Raw genomic sequence first — 21,021 nt, forward strand, 5'->3', positions numbered from 1 at the left:
TATTTCCATGACTCATTATTTCTTATATGTCCACCATTTCTAAACACCTTGATTTTAGTTTTATCAACATTGACCTCCAGATTCCATTTTCTGGTATATTCATATAAAGAATCCAACACACTTTGTCAATCTTCTGGACGGTTAGCAAATAAAGCCATGTCGTCGGCATACATTATCAAGAAAAGATTAAGCATCTGTAATTCAATACTTGGACAATTGTCATTAATAAAGTTAATTTCAAAATCATTTACATACAAAGAAAATAACACAGGTGATAATATGCCCCCCTGTAAGAGTCCGGAATAATTAGGGAAGCACTGACTTAATTGGCCAATGTATTTTCACATGATTTGACATTTTCGTATAAAGATAGAATTTTCAGAAAATCCCCACGTATTCCCTGGTTTATCAATTTACCCCACAGAACGCCGGCCACGTAACCGCAGGTGAAGATCCGATTCTATCAAAGGGATATCATTTTCACTGATCTGTTCTCGAATAAAAAAAAGCCAACAAACACCAACAGTAACTTGTACAGTACTACACCAGTATGCCCCCTCCCCCGACATACCCCCACACTCACATCCAATCTGATTAAAATACAGATCCTAATAATCAGATTGACTCACATCCAATCTGATCTGATGTACATGTAGCTCTGATAGATCAGAACACACACAACTTCAAATATCAGTAGAGGCGACTGAATTTTGGATGCTATCTTTTCTCTTCTTTCTTGGCAACTGTTTGCGTCCTAATGTCTCCCTTGGCTGTGAGGAAGGCTTTGTGTTCTGTCCCCAGGCAGAGACATCCTGGAGTCTTTCAAAATGGTAGTTGCTACACCTGCTTAGCGCTCAGCATTTTGGGATTGCCCGTTGTCAGTATAATGTGACCGGGTGGGGTGTCCTGCAGAGTGTTATCGGCAGTATGGTTCAGTGAGTTTAAATTAGCACTATAAATCGGCAAAAGTTCCGGCCTATCACAAGGAGACTTAACCCAATATACCGCAGCCCCCAAAACACTCATCCGCACTCACTACACGCATGTCGCGCGAACGGGAGGCCGTTCTTAATGACCTTAGCTGTTGATAGTGCGTTAAACAATAGCAAACCAAACACATATTATTATATTATATTGTATTTCATACAGGATTTTCAGTTTTGAGGGGGGAGGGGGGAGGGGGCCAAATTAAAATTTTTGATAAATTTAGTTTAATTATTTACTAAGCAAACAAACAAATCCGATTTCGATAGCAGAAGATTAAACTGTTCGCTGCACAAAAAACACACTGCTATTTCTAATGTTCGTTATATCCTGTTCCATGGTAAGCTTTCTCCGTTCGTTCCATTGCCTTCTGGAAAAAAATATTCGTTTCTCTTGCGCTATCGGAATCGGAAGAGACTTTATAAATACATTTTTTTACTGTCAATATATATATGTATGTATAATATTTCACAATACTGATTAAGAAAAGAGAAAACGGGGAATTAAAATCTTCTTGAGTCAAGAATGTATTTCTGAGTGATTTGGCTTATCATAAAAGTATCTTCAATGGATAAATCATTGTTCCATATAATAATAGTTGCAGGTCTAGTGGCATGAAATTGTTTAGATTTCGGAACAATTCGATTCTCTGTTCAAAGTAATTTTGACAAATAAAGAAGTAGTGGTATGCATCCTCAATAGGATGTCCACACTGACAGTGGCGATAATCAATAAGATGTGATTGGAAAAGGTCATTTTTTAGAATACTACATTTGTTTCTTAATCTCGCATGCAATATATTAGATTTTCTTTTTCCAACTGAGTAATGGGTAGGTACTTGTGTTCTATTTGAGATAGATTTTTTAAATACTGAATATGAGATACTATGTCTAATCTCTAGATCAAGTTGATTCCAAAGTCGAATAGTAGATGGGAAAACGATTTTTTTTGTTAGTTGAAGTCTGAAATTCGGTGGAGAGTAATTATTTGCATCACGTAGGTTATAATGTGAGTTTTCAGATACCAAGGGAGGTAATAAAGTGGATAAGTAACTAGGAGTGAGTTGGTTAGTAATTTTATAGAATAGTTGTAGTTTTCTTCTAGAACGACGATTTACAAGAGGTTCTAATCCACTTTCAGAGTATAATGAGAGCCTGCTAGCAAAGGAAGGTAATCCGGTAATTATTCTTGCAATTTCTAAATTCAATTTTTCCAAATTATCTCTATCACTGAGAGAACATCCATCCCAAACCTCGCAACAATATTCAAATAAAGGCAGAATATATGACTTGTAAATTTTATACAGAGTTTGTCTATTTAAAATATATTTAAGCTTTCTGAGAATACTTACTTGTTTTGATACATTTTTGCATATGCTTTCAATGTGTCGAGACCATTTACAGTTTACATCTAATGTTACGCCTAGGTGTTTGTGGTGATCAACAAATTCTACATCTATAGTATTAAATCTAATGTCTATAACATGTTCATGTTCATTTTTTGAAATTAGTCAGGCTTCCGTTTTCAGAGGGTTAAATTTCACCAACCAGGGTCCAGTTGTTCAATAGGTGATTAGCTTAATCACTTGATTAGTGAAAAATTCATTTCTCATTTCTTGCAAAACCTGTGAGTATATTGTCTTGAAATTATGCCAGTTGGAAGAGAACTAAGAATTATAAAATTTCATAAAGTTTTGTCAAGCAAGTTCTACCAGAAATTTTTATATCAGGATTTGAAAAATGTTGTTAAAATGTGATTAGCCTAATCACCTTTTGAACAACTGGGCCCAGGTTTCTGCCCAATTTTGAATTTTTGCTAAGTCATTATTTATTTTAATTTCAATTTCAAATGGTGATCGACCAGAACATAATAAAGAGGTATCATCAGCAAATAATTTTGAAAGACTATCGAGATTATCAGATATGTCGTTTATGTAAAGAATAAAAAGTAGTGGGCCCTATAGTCTACAGATCCTTGTGGCACGCCAACGTGTTGGGTGGGAAACATCTGGATACCGGGGAGAATTCCAATAAAATTCATACAGAAATGGTACATTACCTGAAACATAAAATTGTAATATAGACAGCTGATAAACCCGTTAATTTGATTCTTTTTTAAAAACATATTGCATGCGTATGTACAAAATTAATTTAAATAATTGTGATTAGATCTAGTTGAGAATTAGAATTAACTTCTAATATTCGATTTAGTATATACATATAAAAGAAGTTATGGGACCTGTATTACTTCGGTACTGTAGGTCTTTCACATTGAAAGAGGAAAATAAAATATATTCTATATGATAACCGGGAAAGACCAGTTAACTTGCCGTGTATATCTGATGTTTACACGTCTCTGCCGACAGTGAAAATTAACTCTGAATATAGGCCTATATCAGTCGGTTTATGGACATCTGTACATACCATTATCTGTTATTTTGAGACTGATATCGCTTAAAAATAGAAGTCAGGAAGGATATTTGGAAAAATGGCCCGTGATTCATGCCGTTGCTGAAGACAACTCGAAAATGTCGTTTGAGTTTTCCCGCCATTAGTTACGCCGAAATAGACCCGTCCACGTGGTTGTACTCGCGTCTAACGCTACAGTGCAAAAATACCTAGGCCCTACCTGATTGTTTCGACTTCACTCAAAATAAGCTGTTATATTACTTTGTTCGACTAGTTGAATTACAAAATAAGTTACCTAGCCCCCCCCCCCCCCCCCCCCCACCGCGATACTTCTTTGTGACACGAGAACGAATCGAGTCTACTACCGGAAGTGCTATATTCGCCTCTTCCTTTTACGAGTGTCCGCCATATTGGAAGCAGCATGAGCACACCGGTGTTCATAGATTTGCCTATTCCTGAGCAGGTAATACTCTAAAATGTCTTTTAAACATACATTATCATGGTGGATATGTATTTAACTAAAATGCTACAATAACATACAACAAAAACGCACACGATATATATGCAGTCAATACCATATGATACGGGGGGGGGGGGGGGGGGTTATATTACTAAGAAGATATACATCATAGTGAACAGTAATAATAAAAAATGTGTCTCAATATTTATAATGAAATAACAAACGAAAGATTTGTTTAGATATTTATCCGCACAGGTTTGTTTAATTTTGAGATGGAAAAGTAACTGCTGCACCGGCAAATCTGGCGAATAAGATTTGCTATGTTATTCCATAATACATGACAGATCTATCGTATCAGAGAAAGTAACTTCAATCAAAATGAATATAGCGTATCGTAGAAAGTAACTTTAATCAAAATATAATAAATATTTAGAGCTTACCAATAAGACTAATTTAAACCTCCAGTTTCCTTTGGTCTCATTTGCATTGCATTGGTTAGACAGGACCATCGAGATAAGTCGTGATTTCACTAATATAGCGGTTTTCTATGTAATAATAGATACTGTTTATATGCAAATATGTAATTATTAAATGTAAACAGTTGCAAATTGCATTAATTCTACCAAAAAAAAAAGAAATATTTATATATATGTCGCAATCTGCATGATCATGTACTTGGACAATGGCTGTTATGATAATGGCATTAAAATAAAAATGTTTTCTGTAAAATCACCCTTTTCTATCATTACAATACCGAATGGAACAAAGGTGAGTAACACTAAAAAGTACAGTACAATGATTAGCATCTCTGGAGTTGTTTTGTTTCTCCACTTGTTGCATTGACCCTGTTTGAGATTTTGGAAAATTATGGGAAAGTTAAGATTGAAGCATCGTTTAGATGAGTGAAAAATTAAGAAATGAGCAATTGAAACAGAGATTGTGATTTCTAGTTAATTTTACTGCCTGAATTAATGGTAACAACCAAAGACATGGATCATGTAAGAACTATAATGCTCGAAACATCCATCGATGTGGGCTATATATGGGTACCAAACATAAATCTGGCTTTTGAGTCACTTACACATTTTCTGGTAGAAGAAATGTAATTTGCTACTGTTTACAAAGTTTATAATAAAAAAGCTATTATAAATGAATATGAAAATCCCTACTTCTACCTGACCTGTAAGGAGAGCAGATGGACAGTTCTTTGATGTGAGGCCTCAGTACTATCACAAGAATGTGGAATTCTCTGGCACTGTTTGGTATAAGCTAAGGTTTTAATGAAGACAAAATAAATCTGTCATATAAACCTTACATGCAAATAAACTCTTTGACTTGACTCTTGTGACCATGAAAAATTTAAAGTATTAAAAAGAGCCATTCTGGCTGTTTTTTTTTGTGGCATGAAATATGCTATCATTGTATGTAAAATACTTCCCCAATTTGGCTAATTCGCTGAGGTTGTACTTCAAATTGGGAAAAGCTATATATATACACATATACATAAAAGCATTACCTGAATAGATTAAATTGACTGAAATATTGCTATTATTAAGACCAAGCATGTAGAGGAGCTATAAATGATGTTAATTAATTATTTCCAGGCACAGGAGCTGAGAATATATCTGAAATCATTGGGTGCCACTATATCAGAGGAACCGTCAGAAGATGGAATCCACACAGATCTTAGGAACATCATAGAAGCTACAAATGTCTGCTGGACAGAAATCAGCAATGAAACAGGTGACATTATTTGGTATTTACATTTGTCCAAATACTCAATAGTTTCTCAGAGCTTCAGTTTACCTGGACACAGAATTCAAATAGTCTTTTCCTTGGGATCTGATAGCCAAAAGATATGTTAAATAGACATATTCTTTTAAATCCCAATCTTATTTTGGAGAGTCAAAAACAAAATGAATACTCAAAACACTGATATGCCATTAATTTATTTAGCTATGGCCAGTGCACATCTCTTTATGGATGTGACTTGTCACATTGCCGATTTTATCATGAAAATAAACAAAAATGGGAATGCATCAGCTGCGACCTTATAAACTGGTAAAGTCACCTAAGTCACAAAAACGTTTGAGTAAAAGAAAAAAAGGCAAGTGTTTAAATGATTACGACTGATTTACCTTGTGTTCTTATTAGAAAACTGTACAGAGAACAACACTCTGTCTCATGTAGACAGAAGACACCAAAACAAAGTAAAACTCCTTTGATTTTTATTACAAGATATATGTAAATTTTATAACATACAGCATACTAATATAAGCTCTTGTGTGAGAATAACAATTTTTATTGAAAAAAACCACCTCCCTGTCACATCTCTTATGAAAAATATTGGTCTTAAAACCAAAAAATTAATTTTGGTTTGGTCTTACTTAAGCCTATTCAATTTGCAGAACTTTACATTCAAACTTTTATTCATTAATGACTTATGAACTTTTACAAAAAAGGATAAGCTAATATTATTCATAAAAGATATATTTATGTACATCTACAGTGGAACTTCGTTAACTCGAACTCGGATAACTCGAATACCCCGCTTAACTCGAAGTACCTCGCCGGTCCCGGCCGAATTCTCTCTTTATCTTAGTAAAATAAACTCGGATAATTCGAATTCGGATAACTCGAAAAACTCGGATAATACGAAGTAAAAATTTGGTCCCAACAATAAAAATCCTACTTGAAATGTTCGAATAACTCGAAGTATAATTTTCGTCGATCGGTGGCAAACGCCGACATTTTTTAAGAGCTAAATTCCGTTTGTAATACTGAACATATCGGCACTACTAACCTACATGCTATTATAAGTGTTTCATAAATTCATAAAAGAAATTGTCGGTTGAATCTTATAACAACAAGTCTTGGTGATAAAAAGTACTGCTTTACTTACATCAGGTAATTTCCCAAGGCGGTCGCCGATATCAGTACACACGATAGTCAACAACTCATCTACCCGTTCGCTCAAGCGGAACTAATCTCTGACACACCGGTAGATCTACCCGGCTGATGTTTTTACAGGTGTAGAAATGACACGGTCACCGGCGCCTATTAAATCTTTAAACTGCTGAAACAATAGCGTTATTACTGCCGAGGTGTTCAGAGTACAACTGTAACGGTCAGTGCTGTCTATTAAATCGGGTGAAACGCCAACTCAGTTACAGTAACATTTTATACGCACATGCGCAGCCCAACTTCCGGTGCTAATACACATGGAAATGGCGTGGTTATCAATAAAAAGTAAGTAGGCCGATCAAACAGTATTTCATATATGTCCAATAAAAGGTAATGGTTCTGTTACGTTTTGTATGCAATCTGTGTTAAACTTAAACGGTTATTTGTTTTGACATTAATAACTTGTTATTTTCTCGAATTCCGTTTTATCGTTTACCTTTTGCAAACATGACTTGCACATCAGATCGTTATTGAAGTGACTAAGTGAAAGAAACTTTATCGTGACTGTATATCGGCAAAACTACACCAAATTACAAGTGACATAACGAAACATTACATATATATTTACATGTATTGACCAGTCTTCACACTAAACTGATGAGCGACAGAGCGAAGTTATAATGATTATATAATGTTGACAAATATTGACCAAACTTTTCACCAAAAACGATAACTCGCTTAATTCGAACACTCGGATAACTCGAAGTTTTTTCGTGGTCCCGTCGACTTCGAGTTAACGAAGTTCCACTGTATATATATCTTTATAAAATTATTCTTATTGAGTTGGAATATTTGTGTATTTCATATTTAATTCTTTTTGTTTTGTATTTTGTTATAAACAGATCTCGAGATGATCTTCAACAGCATCATATCACTAATCCTAGCCTTGCCTCAGGATGAGATGGCTGAACCAGTCACTATGTTCTGTGAGAAAGTTGGAAAACAGCAGAAAACAGACAAAAGATCACAGAACAGAATTAAAGTGTAAGCATGCAAGCATTGTGTAACGAGACTTGTTTAATCACACAGACCAACGCTAAATAAAGACATACACAATTTTTATGGACAGATTTTATATAATACCTTGCAAACCAGCTGTGATTAAGGTTTGTGGAAGATTTTTTTTTACTAAAATAGCATTAACAGTCGGACTTTTCTGGCATCGATAAAATTGTAACAGGAAAAATGTATTTATTTTGTATAATGTTTTTAGGTCATCATCATAAACACAATATGTTTAGCTCTATCAAAGCAGGGACATTTCTATGTTTCAGGTTGTCCAATCTGTTTTACGGTATTGATGAAAAATCTGTACTTCGTGCTGATGTTTACGTTGCCATGGTAAAATTAGCTCATCAGTCAGACCTCATACAAATGGTGGACACAGACTTAGACAAGGTAAAGCGACTGGTCAACTCCTGTACCTGTTTTAAATTGTGAACAGCAATATAAAATATTTCAGGATAGGAAATATAGTGGTAAAATTGTAGACAAATGAAATACCTGAGAATAGGAATTAGAAAAGTTAATATTGTAGATATATGCAGGGATCACCACAATTTCAAAATGATGGGTGGAGGAAAAATTTTTGACAATTTTTTCTGAACATGTACTTTTGTGGATGTCATGCAGCCTCGCGGGCGAGGTTTCAAGAAACATCATCAATTATGACATTAAGAATAGAGATTTAATTATGTTGTTTGATTTAGTTCTAAATAAATATGCATTTTAATCATTTGCTCACTCTATGTCATAAATATCGTGTAAATTAAAACAAAATAACAGCTTATACCATTACTTTAAAAAACTACAAACATACATTCCTCATTTAAACAATCATCAATTTATTTTCACAAAACCATTTCAATCTCAATTCCAACTCGCTGTTCTTTAATATAACATTGAATAAAACAAACTCAAATAGCATCTTTTACTGTTATAAATATGATAAACATTCACATCAAGATCATATTGCATTGTCAAGTATTATAAGTTAAAACATTTCAATTATTAATTTCATAAATTGCACTATAATATTATCAGTGAACATATTAATAGCAACTATTATATCTATGATACAGCATCTACAAATCAAGCTCAATGGCAACTTTTACTGGACATAATATAAGAATATATAAAGTGTTTAAAGCAATGCAAATACTCAATAGTTTCTCAGAGCTTCAGTTTACCTGGACACAGAATTCAAATAGTCTTTTCCTTGGGATCTGATAGCCAAAAGATATGTTAAATAGACATATTCTTTTAAATCCCAATCTTATTTTGGAGAGTCAAAAACAAAATGAATACTCAAAGCCCTGATATGCCATTAATTTATTTAGCTATGGCCAGTGCACATCTCTTTATGGATGTGACTTGTCACATTGCCGATTTTATCATAAAAATAAACAAAAATGGGAATGCATCAGCTGCGACCTTATAAACTGGTAAAGTCACCTAAGTCACAAAAACGTTTGAATAAAAGAAAAACAGGCAAGTGGTGAAATGATTACGACTGATTTACCTTGTGTTCTTATTAGAAAACTGTACAGAGAACAACACTCTGTCTCATGTAGACAGAAGACACCAAAACAAAAGTAAAACTCCTTTGATTTTTATATAAGATATATATGTAAATTTTATAACATACAGCATACTAATATAAGCTCTTGTGTGAGAATAACAATTTTTATTGAAAAAAACACCTCCCTGTCACATCTCTTATGAAAAATATTGGCCTTAAAACCAAAAAATTAATTTTGGTTTGGTCTTACTTAAGCCTATTCAATTTGCAGAACTTTATATTCAAACTTTTATTCATTAATGACTTATGAACTTTTACAAAAAAGGATAAGCTAATATTATTCATAAAAGATATATTTATGTACATCTATATATATCTTTATAAAATTATTCTTATTGACTTGCATATGGTACACATTAAAATAAATTCTTCAGTCTGTTTCGTGAAAATTGGAATATTTGTGTATTTCATATTTAATTCTTTTTGTTTTGTATTTTGGTATAAACAGATCTCGAGATGATCTTCAACAGCATCATATCACTAATCCTAGCCTTGCCTCAGGATGAGATGGCTGAACCAGTCACTATGTTCTGTGAGAAAGTTGGAAAACAGCAGAAAACAGACAAAAGATCACAGAACAGAATTAAAGTGTAAGCATGCAAGCATTGTGTAACGAGACTTGTTTAATCACACAGACCAACGCTAAATAAAGACATACACAATTTTTATGGACAGATTTTATATAATACCTCGCAAACCAGCTGTGATTAAGGTTTGTGGAAGATTTTTTTTTTACTAAAATAGCATTAACAGTCGGACTTTTCTGGCATCGATAAAATTGTAACAGGAAAAATGTATTTATTTTGTATAATGTTTTTAGGTCATCATCATAAACACAATATGTTTAGCTCTATCAAAGCAGGGACATTTCTATGTTTCAGGTTGTCCAATCTGTTTTACGGTATTGATGAAAAATCTGTACTTCGTGCTGATGTTTACGTTGCCATGGTAAAATTAGCTCATCAGTCAGACCTCATACAAATGGTGGACACAGACTTAGACAAGGTAAAGCGACTGGTCAACTCCTGTACCTGTTTTAAATTGTGAACAGCAATATAAAATATTTCAGGATAGGAAATATAGTGGTAAAATTGTAGACAAATGAAATACCTGAGAATAGGAATTAGAAAAGTTAATATTGTAGATATATGATATACCTGAGGATAGGAAATACAATAGTGTGGATTAGAACGGTAAATGTTGTAGATATATGAAATACTTAGGATAGGAATTAGAACGGTAAATATTGTAGATATATGAAATACCTTAGGATAGGAATTAGAACGGTAAATGTTGTAGATATATGAAATACCTTAGGATAGGAATTAGAACGGTAAATATTGTAGATATATGAAATACCTTAGGATAGGAATTAGAAAAGTTAATATTGTAGATCAGTGATTTTTCAGCCTATATAAATAGGATCGGGTACCGATCCCATTCCCAATGAGATTTCATTAAAAAAAATCCCAATTGTCCCGTCGAAATTCCCAAATAATTACCGATTTCAATTCCGGATATTTTGACCCGGTCGCTGTTTTTGCCATTAGTATACAAGTAATGTGCAAACGCTTGGGTGATCACGAATCGCCATAAAATGGCGGCCTCACATAATGGCAAGTACTACGCAAAGAAAATACGATTATCCGACAGCAAGGGCTCCAAAACCCTGACTGAACTATTTAAACCCAAAAACACCAACACAGACGGCATTATCAGAACCCATAATACATGCCAGTCCACTTCCGATTGTCGGGACAAAGCCTGCTACGTCGGTATCTCCGCCACCTTCAGTCGCCGAGCCGGACACCGACTGTCAAGTCAAGATAGGTCTACTTAAAGGAAAACCAAAATCAGATCGACGCCTTTTGATGAGAATTAATTTTGAGGGACCAGAACACTTGTCCGCAGAGGACCTCGGATCTCTGATCCTCTTGTTCAAAAACAAAAAAGACAGACAAATACCCTTGTGAACACTGTCACAACAAAATAGAAAAAATAAAACAAAGTGATCTCCATTTAATTGTTTGTTTATTGTTTTAATGTATATAATAATTTATTTGTAATTCAAATTTACAATTTTCCCCAAAAATATCATTTTCCGCGTTAGATTTTCCCAATTTCCAGGAAAGTTCTTTTTTCCCAAAATAGGCTGAAAAATCACTGTAGATATATGAAATACCTTAGAATAGGAATTAGAACGGTAAATATTGTAGACAAATGAAATACCTGAGAATAGGAATTAGAAAAGTAAATGTTGTAGATATATGAAATACTTAGGATAGGAATTAGAACGGTAAATATTGTAGATATATGAAATACCTTAGGATAGGAATTAGAACGGTAAATGTTGTAGATATATGAAATACCTTAGGATAGGAATTAGAACGGTAAATATTGTAGATATATGAAATACCTTAGGATAGGAATTAGAAAAGTTAATATTGTAGATCAGTGATTTTTCAGCCTATATAAATAGGATCGGGTACCGATCCCATTCCCAATGAGATTTCATTAAAAAAAATCCCAATTGTCCCGTCGAAATTCCCAAATAATTACCGATTTCAATTCCGGATATTTTGACCCGGTCGCTGTTTTTGCCATTAGTATACAAGTAATGTGCAAACGCTTGGGTGATCACGAATCGCCATAAAATGGCGGCCTCACATAATGGCAAGTACTACGCAAAGAAAATACGATTATCCGACAGCAAGGGCTCCAAAACCCTGACTGAACTATTTAAACCCAAAAACACCAACACAGACGGCATTATCAGAACCCATAATACATGCCAGTCCACTTCCGATTGTCGGGACAAAGCCTGCTACGTCGGTATCTCCGCCACCTTCAGTCGCCGAGCCGGACACCGACTGTCAAGTCAAGATAGGTCTACTTAAAGGAAAACCAAAATCAGATCGACGCCTTTTGATGAGAATTAATTTTGAGGGACCAGAACACTTGTCCGCAGAGGACCTCGGATCTCTGATCCTCTTGTTCAAAAACAAAAAAGACAGACAAATACCCTTGTGAACACTGTCACAACAAAATAGAAAAAATAAAACAAAGTGATCTCCATTTAATTGTTTGTTTATTGTTTTAATGTATATAATAATTTATTTGTAATTCAAATTTACAATTTTCCCCAAAAATATCATTTTCCGCGTTAGATTTTCCCAATTTCCAGGAAAGTTCTTTTTTCCCAAAATAGGCTGAAAAATCACTGTAGATATATGAAATACCTTAGAATAGGAATTAGAACGGTAAATATTGTAGACAAATGAAATACCTGAGAATAGGAATTAGAAAAGTAAATGTTGTAGATATATGAAATACTTAGGATAGGAATTAGAACGGTAAATATTGTAGATATATGAAATACCTTAGGATAGGAATTAGAATGGTAAATGTTGTAGATATATGAAATACCTTAGGATAGGAATTAGAACGGTAAATATTGTAGATATATGAAATACCTTAGGATAGGAATTAGAAAAGTTAATATTGTAGATCAGTGATTTTTCAGCCTATATAAATAGGATCGGGTACCGATCCCATTCCCAATGAGATTTCATTAAAAAAAATCCCAATTGTCCCGTCGAAATTCCCAAATAATTACCGATTTCAATTCCGGATATTTTGACCCGGTCGCTGTTTTTGCCATTAGTATACAAGTAATGTGCAAACGCTTGGGTGATCACGAATCGCCATAAAATGGCGGCCTCACATAATGGCAAGTACTATGCAAAGAAAATACAATTATCCGACAGCAAGGGCTCCAAAACCCTGACTGAACTATTTAAACCCAAAAACACCAACACAGACGGCATTATCAGAACCCATAATACATGCCAGTCCACTTCCGATTGTCGGGACAAAGCCTGCTACGTCGGTATCTCCGCCACCTTCAGTCGCCGAGCCGGACACCGACTGTCAAGTCAAGATAGGTCTACTTAAAAGAAAACCAAAATCAGATCGACGCCTTTTGATGAGAATTAATTTTGAGGGACCAGAACACTTGTCCGCAGAGGACCTCGGATCTCTGATCCTCTTGTTCAAAAACAAAAAAGACAGACAAATACCCTTGTGAACACTGTCACAACAAAATAGAAAAAATAAAACCATATCATTTTCCGCGTTAGATTTTCCCAATTTCCAGGAAAGTTCTTTTTTCCCAAAATAGGCTGAAAAATCACTGTAGATATATGAAATACCTTAGAATAGGAATTAGAACGGTAAATATTGTAGACAAATGAAATACCTGAGAATAGGAATTAGAAAAGTTAATATTGTAGAATTATATATGATATACCTGAGGATAGGAATTAGAACGGTAAATATTGTAGATATATGAAATACCCTAGGATAGGAATTAGAATGGTAAATGTTGTAGATATATGAAATACCTTAGAATAGGAAATACAATAATGTGAATTACAATTTATAAGTTTCTAAAAATAAAGATTAACATTTGATTGAACAATTTCAAAGATTGTTTTTAAGTTGAAGGAATGAATGGTTGTTGATTAATAATAATGTTGTGAATATATTTCAGGTGAAGAAATGGACATCTATGTGGGACATCAGCACAAAAAAATTACAGAATCTGCTAAGGAATTTACATGATGCTCTTATAGACTCCAAATTAAGGTGAGCATTGGACAATTATCTTTCACTTGAAAGATAGGAAAAGGTGAGGTAACACATTTATAATCTCTCATTCTTATCATGCAGCATCACGAAAATTTCTTGATAGCATTATGTTCAGCTTTTAAGAAAAATCAGTGGTGCAAAATTATAAGAAACTGGTAACCAAGGTGTCAGGCTCTATATCAATGTTGGACACTAAATAATCCAGTAACATGGTGATTTCCTCATTATCAGCATTCAACTGTTGAACATGTGGATTTTACTTGCACCTCGTTTCATATCAATAGCTGTCCGCATTATCTTAGGGAAATTCCATTAAAATATCTACCTGACCCCAGGACTCACAAAATAAATTACTTCTATCCGTGGTTGGATTTCCTTCCTAAAAGCTCTATGTTCTTCATTAAATAAATTCTATAGGTGGTACCCCTTAACAAAACATGGAGTCCTGGGGTGGGATAGATGTTTTACTGGAATAGCCCTTAAGATTTCTCGAACTAACTCTATAAGATATCATCGGCTTGTCTTCAAAATACATATTTTTCTTAGTAAAGTGTATGTGTTATTGCTGTATTTCTGCACCGATTTAGGAACTTCAGATTTTACTCCTTCAGTGGTCAATGCAAGGGAAATTTTCAAGGGATAATCTTGCATGATCCCTACTGATACTACCTTTGATTGTTTATTTGAATTAGTGTGAATATCAATGATGATGGTATCACTATGTAGTCTGAAATGTTACATAAAATCCAGTATTAAACATTAAACTTAAGCTGCCTATTAACAAACAGAGCATCATGAAAATTTCTCGTTGGCAAAATTATTGGCTTTTGAGAAAAATCAGTGATGCAATAAAAAAGAACTGGTAACCAAGGTGTCCAACTCTTCTGATGTTGGGTGCTAAATGATCCAGTGACACTAAAAGCAAATACTGACCTCCCTCACCTGTATTGCTTACGCTTGTTATATCATGGATCTTATAAACATTATGTAGCTATATAGTATAAGAATAAATGTGTCGTCAGATAATAGCAAACGTGTATTAAGTGAGCTTCCTCAGATAATGAATGATTGTATATACTTTTTGTATTGCAGTGAAAATGCTACGAAAGTAATGATAGATCTACTCGGATCTTACACGGAGGACAATGCCTCTCAAGCTCGGGACGATGCCCACAGGTAGCTGTGCTATACTGATCTTTGTGCTGTAGTTACATTTTCAACAAATTAAATCTGGATAACAAAGTCATTGCAGGGCAATTCAGTTTTAGTAAAATGTTAGAGCAAAAATAAACTGGATTCCTCTTCTTTTGGGTTTAATGAAGAGAGATCAACAGTGATTTGTTGTTGTTTTAAGATGAAATCGGCATTAAACATGTAAAGTATGTTGGTATAGTTAACAATAAGATTTGTAAAAATTACTGTTTATAGTTATTTTACCAGTGGGATTGATTTCATATGCAGCATCATGTGACATCATACAGAGCTGTGTGTTCTGTAGGACGTGACAAACTAATACAGTTAGAATGGTGCTAGATAAATGTGAGAGTATCCAAGGTGTCCGGCACTGTCTACCAGTGGATCCCATTTTGGCTCTCAAACATTTTGAATGCAATATGATAATGGTAATTGCAGTTTCTTACTTTGTTGGTGGAATGCTTTAAATTTTATTATCTACCAGTATGTGTAATATTGCCTACCAGTATTCCTGGTCGTTTGAGCAAGTGAATATTTGTATGTAGTATTATAAAATATATATACAGTGACTTTTTGTTACCAAAGATGTGAGGATTCTCTTTTGTATAAAAGGCTGTTCCAGAATTTTCACGTGGGAGACATTTTCATAATTCTGGAATAGCTCTTGGGTATTTCATCTTACCATTCTTACTTATAAAAATCTACAATCTCATGTTATAGGTGTATAGTAACACACTTAGGAGATCCGAATACCTTCCTCATGGACCATCTTCTCACTCTTAAACCAGTGAAGTTTCTTGAAGGGGAGCTTATACATGATGTAAGTTTGTCTCTCTTTACAAGAATATTGAGTATTCCAATCGTTGGATCATTCAGTAGAATACATCTTAGATCAAATAAAAGACGTAGGCTTTCCAGGAGATGCAAAACATGTGGGAATAGTTTTATTATAAGATTATAATTGCCTCAGTTTGTCAAAATCTAAAAATATCAAAATATCCCTACAGGCTACAGATTGAACATATGAACAAATAACATTTTAAAAGTATGTTTATTTCAAAAAGAAAGATATTTTAATGGTCTATATTTTGTATTTTCACAGCTTTTGACGATATTTGTTTCCGGAAAGATATCACAGTACCAGCAGTTCTACAAGAACAATACTGACTTTGTCAAATCTTTATGTAAGTTATATCAAGAAGATTCCATTGTTTTCATAGTTACTTGTTCAATTTATATGCATACTTGTATATATACCAAGACCAATTAATATCAAGACTGTCTTATTTTTGCAAAATTTATAACTCTGCCAGGTATCTATGGTCCATTTTCGAATACGACTTAATTATCAAGACCAACATATTTTGAATATGTTTCAGGGGTATTGTGTAATGTTTTGCAATACGTTTCATTTTGTATTGCAATAATTAGCATTCCTGAGTATTTTTTTCGACCATTTAGGGAAATCTAAGTATTTTTTGTACAGAAAAAGTGTAAAATTAGTTGGGGAAAGGAGACCATAGGTTGTTAGATTACATGTCCTCATGAAATTCCAGATTTAAAGATTTTTGATGATTTTGATGACATCATTGGGAAAAAATTGACAACAAACGCTCATGGGAATGGGGCTTAAATTTTGAATAAAATAAATATGCAGAAAGGACGAAGCTTGATCATGATAAATGTTACTGGGAATAAGGCGTTGAAATTTCAGCATCATGTGACATCATACAGAGCTGTATATTCTGTAGGACGTGACAAACTAATACAGTTAGAATGGTGCTAGATAAATGTGAGAGTATCCAAGGTGTCCGGCACTGTCTACCAGTGGATCCCATTTTGGCTCTCAGATATATAAAGACAACAGAGGAGCTTTAAGAATCACACAGAGTTACTAAGTACCCTTTCTTGTTGCAAATGAAAAAAAAAACAACATTTTATAGAGAGATCATACATGATTTAATATGGTAATCTATGTTTAGGTAAGTCTCAATCGATTTGTTTATGGATAAGTATCTTGCCTACAGAATGGAAAGTTTAAGTGAAAAATACACTCCTAAATCTGCTTTCATATAATATCGTAGTCTTAAAGTAAATTATATGCTGAAATGATCTGTACCCATTTTCGGCCCCAGTACCAAGAGGCTGAAATTCAATGTTCTGTTGCCTAAATTAGTAGCTTTCTCCTTGTCTAAACCATTGTTTTGTCAGGTCCCAAGTCAGTTGAATTTTACATCACATCTCTTAGTGGAGGATTATCATGTACTGGAAACAATGCTCCTTGGCACTGAAGAGTTATCGCCCTTTGTTGACACAATTCTGTTATTTTTACCCACAAAAACATGCATTTCTTTATTTTTTGCACTGTTGTGTACTAGAAATGTTGCCATTCCCATCTCAAGAACGTTTGCCATCTTTTGTCAGTTATAAAGTTCTACAATGATAAATTGTATAGTATAAATGTGAAGTTAAGGATCTTTAATGAAGAAAGATAACTGCTGTATCAAGAGCAAAACCATTAGCATCATGTTATTTCATACAGAGTTGTGTGTTCTGTAGGACGTGACAAACTAATACAGTTAGAATGGTGCTAGATAAATGTGAGAGTATCCAAGGTGTCCGGCACTGTCTACCAGTGGATCCCATTTTGGCTCTCAGATACAGAATATATCGTCTATGTTAGAAAACAAGCATGAAAAAAAGTTTAAAGACAGTATGATGAAATTAGACATTAGAGAAAATAATATGGGGAAGGTATATAATTCAGAGTGTAGTTTAATAAACTTCTTCGTGTATTTGTATTTAATTGGTAGGAATTGAGGACCTACAAGATTGCTTTGCAAATCACATTATATTACATGTCTTGGAATTGGCATAGCTGTTAAATATAGGAAAGTTGATATATATAATAGCATTAGTGTGTCAACATTTGTCTATATTCCTGTGATGTAATTTTTATCTGACATTCTATGGCATTGAAGACTATCAGCTGACTTTTTGAAATTTATCAATTTCATCAGTTAAATAAAAAAATCTGAAGACAAAGTAAAAACATACTATCAAATGATTTTTACTTTGCAAGCATGAGAGTAAAATTAGGTATTACCGGAGAGCCTCAGCCCTAATAATTTGCCATTAACACTATGGGATATAAATTAATAATGATTGTTGATAGCATCATGTGACATCATACAGAGCTGGGTATTCTGTAGGACGTGACAAACTAATACAGTTAGAATGGTGCTAGATAAATGTGAGAGTATCCAAGGTGTCCGGCACTGTCTACCAGTGGATCCCATTTTGGCTCTCAGATACCCATCATAAAATTGGTTTCATGTTTGTTTCAAAGCAAAATATGGCACAATGTGTTTTCATATTTCATATACATATCTTTTTAACAGGCCTCTCTCATGACCAGAACATGAGGAAGATGCGTTTACTGACATTTATGCAGATGGCCGAGAATAGGACTGAGATTGAGTACAGCATTTTGGAGGAAGAAATGCTGATCGGTCCCGAGGAGATTGAACCGTTCATCATCGATGGTAAGCAGTCATTCATTATGAACTATTAAACACTCATTATTTAGTACATAACCATATTTGCACAGATTAGTTCAATGATGAATGGGACGTGCATGGCCAACCCACAATACATTTTGTAGAAAACTCAAACTAGACAAAAACTTCAATTAATGCTGTCATAATTTAGCGGAATGCTTCCACTGTGAAAGGTGCTAATGTTGCTAAAATGGGCAGTACATTTAACATTATTATTGAATTATGTATTGTAAGAATTAATACAGTAACATTTGTTTAAATATAAACTTAAGATAGGAGTCATTGAGGCACCTGTTTCTGGGATAATATTGTAGGTCAAATACAATAAAAAGTGATTGGGTGTAACAAAGGTAGCAGAATTTAGATTTCATGTGATTCCATATCCTAAAGTTCAAAGTGCCAAAGGTCAACAGGTGATATTTATTACTTGTGCTGTATTTTGAATGCCTCCTGAGATTTTCTGATGTTTTTGAATTGGGCCTTGTATGAGATATCTTAAATAAATAATGGAATTTGTTGGTATTGTCTATATGATGTTCAGAAGCATATGTATTACTACCAAATGTGTAAACTTTACTGTATATCATATCCATCCTTTCACCTTATCTTGTTCAACCAGCAATTATTTATGCTTCATTGTCTTTTTGATATATTTTGCAGTACTGAGAACGAAGGCTGTGAGAGCCAAAGTTGATCAGATGCAAAAGAAAGTTCTGATCAGCTCGACCACCCACCGGACATTTGGTCGTCAACAGTGGCAGATGTTGAAACAACACCTGATACAGTGGAAGGAGAACCTTAAAGGCGTACAGGCCAGTCTATCACAACTCGATCTTATCAACAACCAGAATACCACCGCGTAGTCCCTCGAGTAGACAACCCTAGATCTCTGGTCAGTTAGGCTGGTCAGCGGTCACCGTTCTATGGACTTTGGAAAGAGACTAATCATTATTATCAACCTTTAGGGGAGCGAATATCTTCCTTGTCGTATTGTAAAGGGACTAATTGTAAGAAAGCAGTTGGTCTTTATCCAGCGTGGATTCAGGATTTTAGTTCTGATACGCTTATTTATATTATAGGTCTTAAAAAAACCTCGGTTCAGAGAGTACAAACACGTGACTTACACCAGTGCAGGAGCTGGTTTGTGTAAATTCTCCTGCTACAGTTGGTAATTTGGAGATTTGATGGGTGAAATATTTGTTGAATCAAAAGGTAAATGATCTGCCATTCATTATTTATTTGTAAAAAGTGTACCCATCAAATTTCAGGTTTCTACTGTATGTTATTATCTGAAGTGCTCTGTCAATTTGTTTAAAAGTTCTTCTCTTTGTAAACCATCATGGAAAATATTGAATTGGAAATTTCAACAAAGTGCAAATATTTCAAAATAAAATGTTCAACAAAAATGTTTTGAATTGCTGCTTTTTAGGTCATCTGACCCGAAGGGTCAGGATGACCTATAGTCATCATGTTTCGTCCGTCGTCGTGCGCCGTCCGCCGTGCGCCGTTCGCCGTCCGCCGTGCGTAAACTTTTCACATTTCAAACTTCTTCTCAAGTTCCACCAGTGGGATTGAACTGAAACTTGCCTGAAATGATGCTGGGATGGTCCCGACCAAGTGTTGTTATTTTTCGGGTCAGTCTGAAATCCAAGATGGCCGCCACAGCCGCCATTTTGAAAACACATTTGAAACTTCTTCTCGAGTTCCACCAGTGCTATTGAGCTGAAACTTGCCTGAAATGATCCTGACCAAGTGTTGTTATTTTTCAGGTCGGTCAGATATTCAAGATGGCCGCCATGGCAACCATCTTGAAAAACACATTTTAAACTTCTCCAGTTCCACTGGTGCCATTGAGTTGGGAATTGGTGGGGATGTTAAGGAAGGAGGGCCAACAAAGTGTTGTTATTTTTCGGCTTCGTAAAAACTTTGACATGGCAGCCACGTCGGCCATTTTGTAACATGATTGCGCAATCACGGTTCTTCTGAACAACACCTATTTGAAACTTCTTCTCAAATTCAACCAGTGGGATTCAGTTCTTACTTACCAAAAATGATCCTGAGATGGTCCTGACCAATTGTTGTTATTTTTCAGGTCAGTCAGAAATCCAAGATGGCCGCCATGGCAACCATCTTGAAAAACACATTTTAAACTTCTTCTCCAGTTCCACTGGTGCGATTGAGCTGGAAGTTGGTGAGGATGTTAAGGAGGGAGAGTCAACA

At 34.5% G+C, this 21,021-nt stretch overlaps 1 protein-coding gene across 2 annotated transcripts; it reads left to right on the forward strand.

Annotated features, from left to right (window-relative positions):
- The first annotated feature begins 3,703 nt into the window (after nt 1-3,703).
- On the forward strand, nt 3,704-20,208 carry LOC117335652 (eukaryotic translation initiation factor 3 subunit M-like). 2 transcript variants are annotated; one of them, XM_033895795.1, is made up of 10 exons: nt 3,704-3,855; nt 5,457-5,595; nt 7,659-7,800; nt 8,091-8,214; nt 13,950-14,044; nt 15,140-15,223; nt 15,962-16,061; nt 16,344-16,425; nt 18,643-18,786; nt 19,462-20,208. In XM_033895795.1, exons 1-10 carry the CDS (start codon nt 3,814-3,816, stop codon nt 19,662-19,664), a joined length of 1,155 nt encoding a protein of 384 aa, XP_033751686.1. In that variant the 5' UTR covers nt 3,704-3,813; the 3' UTR covers nt 19,665-20,208. The 2 variants fall into 2 exon arrangements, with proteins under 2 accessions (XP_033751686.1, XP_033751687.1); XM_033895796.1 differs by lacking the exons at nt 3,704-3,855; nt 5,457-5,595; nt 7,659-7,800; nt 8,091-8,214 and adding exons at nt 9,821-9,987; nt 10,279-10,402.
- The last annotated feature ends 813 nt before the right edge of the window (nt 20,209-21,021 follow it).

The sequence above is a fragment of the Pecten maximus genome, chromosome 10 (assembly GCF_902652985.1).
Source record: "Pecten maximus chromosome 10, xPecMax1.1, whole genome shotgun sequence".
NCBI lineage: Eukaryota > Metazoa > Mollusca > Bivalvia > Pectinida > Pectinidae > Pecten > Pecten maximus.

Excerpts from the sequence above, each read along its gene's own strand:
- LOC117335652 (XM_033895795.1), top strand. The coding sequence starts at position 3,814 with ATGAGCACACCGGTGTTCATAGATTTGCCTATTCCTGAGCAG. Across the intron at positions 5,596-7,658 it reads AGAAATCAGCAATGAAACAG|ATCTCGAGATGATCTTCAAC; the intron begins GTGACATTATTT and ends TGTTATAAACAG. Across the intron at positions 16,426-18,642 it reads TGACTTTGTCAAATCTTTAT|GCCTCTCTCATGACCAGAAC; the intron begins GTAAGTTATATC and ends TCTTTTTAACAG.